At 46.2% G+C, this 9,726-nt stretch overlaps 1 protein-coding gene across 2 annotated transcripts in view; it reads right to left on the bottom strand.

The window, feature by feature from the left end:
* Positions 1–331: 331 nt before the first annotated feature.
* LOC147454676 (uncharacterized) overlaps positions 332–9,726 on the bottom strand; it is an 87,069-nt gene continuing 77,674 nt past the window's right edge. Inside the window, exons 14-17 of one of the 2 annotated variants that reach the window (XM_086516541.1) lie at positions 2,359–2,507; positions 1,794–2,078; positions 844–1,148; positions 332–749 (exon numbers count right to left, since the gene is read on the bottom strand). In XM_086516541.1, coding sequence (XP_086372667.1) covers positions 975–1,148; positions 1,794–2,078; positions 2,359–2,507 — 608 coding nt within the window. In that variant the 3' untranslated portion in view covers positions 332–749; positions 844–974. Of the gene's footprint in view, positions 750–843; positions 1,149–1,793; positions 2,079–2,358; positions 2,508–9,726 lie in introns of those variants that run through there. The other variant, XM_086516542.1, reaches the window with a different exon arrangement.

Raw genomic sequence — 9,726 nt, 5'->3', positions numbered from 1 at the left:
GGCTGAAGAGAAACATCACTTATCCAAAAAATGGAGGCTGCAGTTTGGGCAGCCCCCTACCCTTGTCCAAGATGATATACAGTCCCAAATGGCTTTCAGCTTTGGTTACCCACTTCAAGGGCGAGCACTCAGCCAATCAACTAAAACAGCTGTGTACAATTAGGCCGCTTTCAAAAGTGTTAATTTAACAGCTGCTGTGTGTGTAAACTCCCTCTTTAAGCTCAAGCAAAGTAGGGTATCTTTGCATTTTCTGGTTAGAACAGCATTAAGGCAAAAATTTTCCTCACAAAAGACATTGATAACTAGCATGTGGCATTCTCTACCGACTTAATTTGCAAAAAATGTCCCGCCTTTCCCATAAATTAAAAAAAGATGTTAATCACCAACCGACAAATACTGGTGATAAATTGCATTGCGGTAAAATCTGATCGGCCTGTCTCAGACAACTAGCTCTCAAATAAGGGTGACTTTGTTGGGAGAAGTTCAAGACATTGATACATAGCATTTGTCCATTACCCAAAGACTTACAAGGATCTGCATAAACATGTCGTTCCACAAATATACAGGTTGAAGCTGGCCATTGTACAATCGATCTTGAACAGAACCTCAATCGAGAAAAAGACTTTGAAGACCGGGGTGAATACAATAAGCTCCATGTGGGCAAAACAGCACAAAACTCCTCAATGAGATGTTTATAGGTCTGCAATAGCAGACTCCATGAAGAACTTGTGCTCCTTGTCCCCGCCTTTCTGCAAAAAAACAGCAAAGAAAGGATTTCAGATGCCCATAAGATCACATCCTTATAAAGACAACTTCCAGTCCATATCACCAGGAATCATTCACCTCGCTGCTCATTTAATGATTCTCTTTGTCTAGAGCCTCAACACATGCTGCCGATCAGTCCCCTTCTCAAATCACTTAGGCATAATGGTTGGGTCTGATCTTTGTGTATCAAGCCATTTTGCTTCACAATATCACAATCTTTCAATGACAAACTGGTCGATAACACGGGCATTGTGATTTGGGTCTGGAAACGGCCATCGTGGAGACCAGCTGCTAGGATGCTTCCTTGTGTATGATGGAGATTCTCCCTTTAAAAGCTGCTCTTCCTCCTCCCAGCGAGGGTCTAACACCCATTCTCTTGGAACCTAGAGAATCACAAGTTCAGAACAGAATACAAATGTTGGGAAGACGAGGATTGTTTGCGACATGAGAAAAAAATCCTTTCCAAAAAAGTAGGTTCTTGCAGATCAGATTATCACAACGTATTTGTTTCACTTATATGTTGTTTTTACCAGGAAACAGGTGAAGCACCTACTAAATAGACAGAAACAATAGAAGGCAAAAGGCACCCTCAATGCTACTTCCCTAGTGTCACTGGAGCATGCTTACAAGCTAAGGTTAAAATGCGTAATCAAATAACGGAGTAAATGAGCTGGCTGACATGCAGGTTGTGTGTGATTGCTGACTAAATGCGTGTGCGCGGATGCCATACACACATAAGCACGCCACACGCATGTCCATGCACAAATTGAACCTCTATTGCAAGCATTTCATGTATTGCATTTGTCGTCACTGACGGTCTCTAAAATTTGGCCATCTAGTTACTGGTTTCTTTTAACTGCCAAATTTCACCTGCTAACCATCCATAAATATCCCCTAACAAATACAGAACAAGAGCATAGATGTTGCTGCAGCCAGCCTCTTCCCCATTCATTTTTCAGCATGTAACATATTTTTAGAAGCAAGAAAAGCCAAAATTTATTCTAATTAGAGGAAAGATGGGGACAGACCCTATCAACAGCGACCGTGTACACTTCAAGATTCCCTCCTTTGGTGATATGAAACCGAGTAAAGGATTTGTAGTTTGAAATTCGCAAGGAGGAAAATGCTTCGTCAAAGTGAAGATTGAACCAGTTGATGCATATATATAGGTAGCAGCCAAAGACCAGAGAAACAACTGGCGTTGAAAGCACCCAGTAGTAAACGAATATGCTTAAGTAATAAACAAGAGCGTATCCCCTGGGTAAAGCTGCCATTCCGCTTTTGCATATGTTCATGCGAGTCACTGCAATCACCTGTAAAAAGCCACAGTACAATGCCGTAATCCAATTACTCCTTTGAAAGCCAGGTCTATATTCACATGTCTTATTTGAAACTGATACAGTTATATAGCTTGAAAAGTCTTGTACTCCAAGAAGCATATAAGTTTTTAATTTGGAAAATATTGTATTCAAGCAATTCTGAATTATAGCAAAACTCAGCTTTTCCTGTTATACTTAGTTTTCCTTTTTACCACTTATCGACTAAAAACTGCTGAGCAATAAAGTTATGGTGTAATAAAGTTTATATATGTACCTCAGGAACATCGAATGCTGACATTAAGTATTTGATGCATGCTGGATAAAGTCCAAAAGTCCAAAACTCTATTCTTGCTTTGAGTCCAGTTGGATCAGGAAAATGCTCATTCTCCACAGATCTGTACCATTCATATAATGTATGGTAACCTACAATTATTCAGTTAAACGTTTTACTTGAAGAGCACAGTAAAACTCTCTCTCTCTCTCTCTCTCTCTCTCTCTCTCTCTCTCTCTCTCTCTCTCTCTCTCTCTCTCTCTCTCTCTCTCTGCCTCGCGCCTCCTTGCCTTGCCCTGCTCCCGCTGCTCTGCTCGCGCTCCCCGCTCCCGCTCCCGCAGCCCTGCCCTGCTCGCGCTCCCACTACCCACTGCCCGCTGCCCTGCCTCGCGAGAAAGGTAGGAGTGCGTAGAGAGAGAAGGCTGAGAACTTTCAAGTGTAGAGAGAGAGAAATGCAAAACGTAGAGAGAGAAAGCGTATAGAGAGAAAACCTGCGCGTGTAGAGAGAGAGGGAAAAAAAACCCTACACGCATAGAGAGAGAACCTGCAAGCGCAGAGAGAGAGAGAGAGAATATATAAAATCTTCTCTCCCCCCTCCCCCCCTCTTTTTGCGGCCTTCAATCATGAGGAAACAAAATGGCAAGGATGACCCTATGGAGGATGCCATTCAAAAATGCAAAGAAGAAAAGAGCGAGTCCATCAACAAGATCAATCGCCACCTCCTAGGTACTATTAACGCACTCGACGAGCGCGTGATGGCACAGGAAAGCATGATACATACACTTGAGGATCGTGTGGAGGCCCAAGATGAGGAAATCGCACTACTCAAGAAAGAGCTTGTAGAGGTGCGATCGCAAAATGTCCTCGAAGATGGAGAGCTTCAACCCTCGGTAATTGAAGAGCTTAACACGATTAAAGAACAAGTGCGGGCCATCAATGAAGGTGAGGAGTAACAAAAAGAAATAACGACCTCGTGGCTAGATGTCATCACAAAGACCCAACAAAAAGCACAAAAGGCAACCCTCAGTCATTGAAGAGCTTAACACTATTAAAGAACAAGTGCGGGCCATCAATGAAGGTGAGGAGTAACAAAAAGAAATAACGACCTCGTGGCTAGATGTCATCACAAAGACCCAACAAAAAGCAAAAAAGGCAAAAAAATGGATCGAGATTGTCAAGAAAGGAAAGGGCGTAAGGATTTGTGGCCTCAAGAGACCAAGATAATGTGGATGAAGAGGTGAAAGAAATCACGACTCTGGTAGGGGTTAACGAGCAGACACATACAAGGGCTTGGAGAGTGGGCAGTTTCCCCTCCATGGAAGCGAAGGACTTCTTGAAGAAGAGACTGACTCTATAGAAGACTGGCATCTAGATGACCTCACCCTCTCACAGATTGCTCACATGCAAGAAGTAATGCTGGAAATTAGAGCAGCAAGGGAGAATGGGAAGATTGCTTTTTACAGGGATGGAAGGGTGGTGATATTGGAGCAACGCTCCACATGACAGTGCGAGACCTATGTAACCACACTAAAGATGGCAACCTGAAATTGTAATGGGTCACTCCATCTTGATGTAGGTGCCTTTGAGGATAGTTTCACAAGGAGAGACATCATTTTCTACTCTGAGACGCATCAAGCCCCTGCGCAATATATGCCGCAGGTGAGCGATATAGATGGGAGACAGCCTGCAGACTGGAGAGCAGATCGGAACATCGAGGACAGGGCTCAGGGGGAGTGGCAGTTCTATTCACGGAGGAGTTGCAGCCATTAATAAATATAGCGCGCAAGGATGAACAGGCTAGGTACATGCGGTTGAGGCTCAGGGCAGAGACGGGTAGATACCTCTACATTGCTATCTGTTACTTTCCTCCTAGTACGTCAGTATATGCATCACCTAGAGGACAGTCCCCCTTTGCTATTCTGGATTCCAAGGATGGTGACATTATCATACTAGGGGACTTCAATGCTAGGATTGCCCATCACCAGACAATATTTTATAATACTTCTGAGGAGATGCTTAGGGAGCTAGATGTTATAGAGATGGGCCTATCCAGACTATCACAGATGAGAAGTACACCGAGTATGGCAGATACTTGATAGATATGGGAACTGCACATAGATTGGCCATTTTGAATGGCCTACAAAGGTTTTCAACAACTGGAGGTTTTACTTGCTTTCCACACCGACATGGTACTAACACAATGGATTATGTTATGGGCCAGCCAGGTCTCATTCCATTTTTTCAGGATTTCATGGTGGGCACTAGGCCAGTTGGAGTAGCAGTTGATCATGCTATCTTGTCTTTCACCCTGACATTTCAGTTCAGCACGGCTCCATTAGGAGAGGTCCCCATGCACACTCGGTATACCTTCATGAGGGAGACAGATTCTGCGTATATGGATGAGATATACAGGCAGCTATGCACTCAGGAGCCGCGACGGCCACTAGCTGAACTCACTCAGATACTGACAGAGACGCTCCATGATGTAGCATCAAAGGCATACCCCCACAACCAACCTACACGGAGACTGGGAGCATGCCCCATAACAGTTGGTATGATGAGGAGTGTAGAGAGACAAGGATCAAATTACAGAGGGAAGTGCTCATGGGTATTACCACACATAAACAGTCACAGATTATCTTTCACCGCCTAGTGCGACGAAAGAAAAGGGCTTATCTATCTCAGCTTGAGCGGGATCTGTATCAACTATTTATGAGTCAAGACTCAGGCGAGCATGGAGGCTATTCCACAAGCATTCACCACCACCAGCAGTCACCTCCACAGAGACATGGGGGGAATATGCCACATCTCTCTATACACCACCAGGGCAACCACCTTTGCCGGACCCACTAGAGACATGCCCGAAGACATGTTCTTTCTTTACTGCCGAGAGGGTAAGGAAAGCCATTGATAGGATGAAGACAAGGAGAGCACATGATCATGACGGTCTGGTAGCAGAGCACTTCATCCATGCCAAAGATATGCTTGCAAAGCTCCTTGCTATGATGTTTAATCGAGCCATGTATGAAGGCTTCCCTGAGACTTGGAGTATGTCTACGATTGTGCCTATTTTCAAGTCAGGAGACCCCATGATTCCCGGAAATTATTGCACCATCATGGTTGGTCACACATTAGCTAGGCTGTATGCATCCGTTCTTGAGCACGAGCTGAGTAGATGGGCAGAGCGAGAGGGCATACGAGCGCCAAGGCAAGTAGGATTCAGGAGAGGTTTCTCCACTCTTGACCAGATTCTGACACTCAGAGCTATTATTGCGAAGGTTAGACACCATGGCAAGAGGATCTATTGTAGCTTTGTGGATTTCCGCAAAGCTTTTTACACAGTGCCGAGAGCCAGACTTATACGCAAACTACAGGACATGGGTGTGCCTACAGAGCTGATATGGGGTATTCTAGCTTTATACAGGACGGTGATGGGGCGGGTTCGCACTACGGAGGGAATGTCTGACATGGTCCACTCCACTATTGGAGTGAAGCAGGGATGCCCCCTATCTCCGACTCTTTTTGGGATGTACGTGGATGAGTTTTCAGACTATGTAGAGCGTCAGGGAGACAGAGGGGCTTAACTAGCAGCGACATGGATTCCGTTGTTACTATATGCTGATGATATTGTGTTGATTCCTGACTCTCTAGAGGAGATGCAGCATCATTTAGATGATTTCCATACATTTGCGCGTGACAGTGGATTGTCTGTCAACCTAGGGAAAACCAAGGTTATGGTGTTCAACACCACACCACAGTGGGTCAGGAGGTTAGCACCCACATTTACGTATGGCCAGGAGACTATGGAGTACATAGATGCATATACTTATCTTGTGGTAGTCTTCGGTGGACCGGTGTTTTCACTGAGGAGAGCATCAGAGACTAGACTGACGAGAGCGTATGCAGCCTTGGGAGGACTGGAGAGGATGTGTTCGCAGGTTCAGTTTCAGGAATCGCGAACAAAGCTCTAGCTTTTTGACACTCTAGTGACTTCAACTATGCTTTATGGGGTTCAGGTACGGCGACCCTCAATAGACCATCATGGGAGATCTGCCAACACAGATGGATGGAGAGGCCTCTGGTCTCTATGATCGCTCGGATGATTCGGGCTAAGGCCTTAGCGCCACAGGAGATTATTCGAGCCGAGCTAGCCCCCCCCCCCCCCCCTCCCTCTCGTGGTGGAGGCATTGACTAGATCAGTATCCTTTATACACGGTTTATGGGATCTCCGCGGAGATAGATATGCTCAGCTTGCCCTGGAGTCATCTCGACAACTAGCGCTACAGCCTATTGGTATGAACAGATGACAGCATGGTTTCAGTCGGATGGTTTCAACATGGATAGATTGCCTCCGTTTCAATACTCCCTGGATGCACCCTCTGTGTTTCTCACATGGATAGAGATCACCAGACTTATACGCCAAGATTTGATTCAGCTTGATACTAGGAGCACATGGATACAGACGACACAGGAGTTGGGCACAAAGATGGCCTTCTGCAGAGAGCATCTTCTCCAACTCACAGAGGACGGTTTTGTGACTAGGCCATACATGGATACACACTTATCTCATGGGATACGATGCGCTATTGGGCAGATACGCACATCCTCACATCAGCTCCACATCGAGACTGGCCGATTTCGAGGGGTGCCAGTAGGGGCCAGAGTATGTCACTTATGTAACTTAGAGCCGGAGACAGAGCTACACTACACATGTCATTGCCCGGCGTACTATGAGATACGCGGCTGCTTCCACTGCCTGGTCAGAGAAGGTTTCGGACCATTTTCTAGAGTCATGAGATACGAGGATCAGAGATGTCTCGGATTGTTCCTGCTAGAGCTGCGCAGACTTAGGGAGAGCTTGCTGAGGACATTAAGGGAAAGACAGCCTCAGAAACGAATCACAGATTTCTTTACACCAGCTAGGGGAGAGCCAGAGGAGCATCATCACAGCAGACCTCAGAACCCACCCACACTAGAGGTACATTGCTTGACCGAGCCATTGAGCTAGGCAGGTCCAGGCTGTGTTTCTGCAGCCCTGCGTGACCTGCTCTCCCTGCGTTTCTACAGCCCTGCCCGCTTAGCAGTCTTGCACGACCTGCTCCCCCTGCGTGCTCAGCAGAGCCACACCAAAAATACTTTGAGAGAGAGAGAGAGAGAGAGAGAGAGAGAGAGAGAGATGAAATGAAATGAAATGTTATATTAACGTCTTCAAAAGGCCAAAATGACCTATGAGACCATAAAGTTACAATTGGTGAATCTGAGATCATGTATGAGTACGGAAATTACAAAGAACTAACACTAAAACACTAAGGAAAAAGGAAAAAGGAAATGAATCTGAAGCTGATTTGGAATTGAGACGAGAAATAGGGGAGGGGGGTGTTTGGTGGGTTCAAATGAAATCTCTCATCGGTCGCTATCGAATCTCATCAACCTCCTCCATGGTCAGAACTCTCGTTGGGGGCGTCTTGCATGTCGAGCTAGAGTGATCCGTATCTTCTGCTGCAACCTTCGTCGATGGTGGGAGACCCCCCGAGGTCACGGGCATCTGGACTTTCCTAGCTCAATGGCTCGGTCAAGCAACATACCTCTAGTGTGGGTGGGTTCTGAGGTCTGGTGTGATGATGCTCCTCTGGCTCTCCCCTAGACGGTGTAAAGAAATCTGTGATTCATCTCTGAGGCTGTCTTTCCCCTAATGTCCTCAGCAAGCTCTCCCTAAGTCTGCGCAGCTCTAGCAAGAACAATCCATGACATGTCTGATCCTCGTATCTTATGACTCTAGAAAATGGTCTAAAACCTTCTTTGACCAGGCAGTGGAAGCAGCCGTGTATCTCATAGTACGCCGGGCAATGACGTGTAGTGTAGCTCTGGCTCTAAGTTACATAAGTGACATATTCTAGCCCCTGCTGGCACCCCTCGAAATCGGCCAGTCTCGATGTGGAGCTAATGTGAGGATGTGCGTATCTGCCCAATAGTGTATCGTATCCCATGAGATAAGTGTGTATCTATGTGCGGATGTGGCCTTGCCCTATCCTTTCTCCTCTCAGCTGATGTGAGGATGTGCATATCTTCCCATCGAACATGAGGAAGCAAGTCGACAAGGACGACCCCTTGGAGCAGGCCATTCAAAAATGCAAAGAAGAAATGGCCGAGGTAATTGGGCAATAAGAAAAATGGCAGCAATGGGGAAACCTCGAAAGAAAGGGCACTTCGTTTCCCCTCCATGGAAACGAAGGACTTGCTGAATAAGAGACCGACTCTTAGGAAGACATGCATCTTCCTCGGAGATGACCTCACCCTCTCGCAGATTGCCCATATGCAGGAGGTAATGGCGAATATTAGAGCGGAAGTGAAAAGGGAAAGATTGCTTTTTACCACGACGGAAGAGTGGTGATATTGAAGGGACGCTCCGCATGACGGTGCATGACCTATGGGACCACACTCAAAGTTGCTACTTGAAAGTTGAAACTGTAATGGATCCCTACACCTTGATGTGGGTGCCTTTGAGGATGGTTTCACTGGGAGGGACTTTATCTTCTACTCTGAGACACAGGCCCCTAGGCAGTCTATGCCACATGTCAATGGATACAGATGGCAAACAACTTGCAGACAGGAGACTCGATCAAAGCACAAAGGACAAGGCTCGAGCGAGTGGCAGTTTTATTCTACGAGGAGTTGCAACCATTGATACATATAGCCCGCATGGATGAGCAAGCTAGGTACATGTGAGTGAGACTGAGGGTAGAAACAAGTAGATATCTCTCCATTGCTATTTGCTACTTTCCTCTGAGTACATTAGTATATGCACCACCCAGATGATGACATATGGAAGTTCTCGCGGAATGGTGACATAATCATCTTGGGGGAATTCAATGCTAGGACTGCCCAGCACCAAAACAATATTCTATGATACTTTAGAGGAGATGTCGAGGGAGTTGGATACTGTAGAAATGGGCCTATCTAGATTATCACACGATGTGGAGCATACTGAGCATGGACGGCACTTGATAGACATGGGGACTGCATATGGATTGGCCACCTTTAATGGCCTACAGAGATTTCCCGCTGCAGGAGGTTTTACATGCTTTCCACACAGACATGGTGCCAGCACAGTGGATTATGTCATGATACAGTCGAGCTTTATCTCCAGTATCCAAGCCCTCACAGTTGGACCCAAACCTGTGGGGGTGGCAGTAGATCATGCCCTTATATCAATGACCATCTCTTTCCAGTTTAATGTAGCACACATGCCACGGGCAGCAGCCCCTACTCGCTATAGACGCATGTGCATTGACGAGCCATGGCGACCTCTGGAGGAGCTTACTACTGTACTGACACAGACATTGCATGATGCAGTAGCAAAGGCATGCCCAC

The sequence above is a fragment of the Adiantum capillus-veneris genome, chromosome 7 (assembly GCF_014529385.1).
Source record: "Adiantum capillus-veneris isolate H3 chromosome 7, ASM1452938v2, whole genome shotgun sequence".
Classification (NCBI taxonomy): domain Eukaryota; kingdom Viridiplantae; phylum Streptophyta; class Polypodiopsida; order Polypodiales; family Pteridaceae; genus Adiantum; species Adiantum capillus-veneris.
This window is presented reverse-complemented; position numbering and strand designations above follow the sequence as displayed.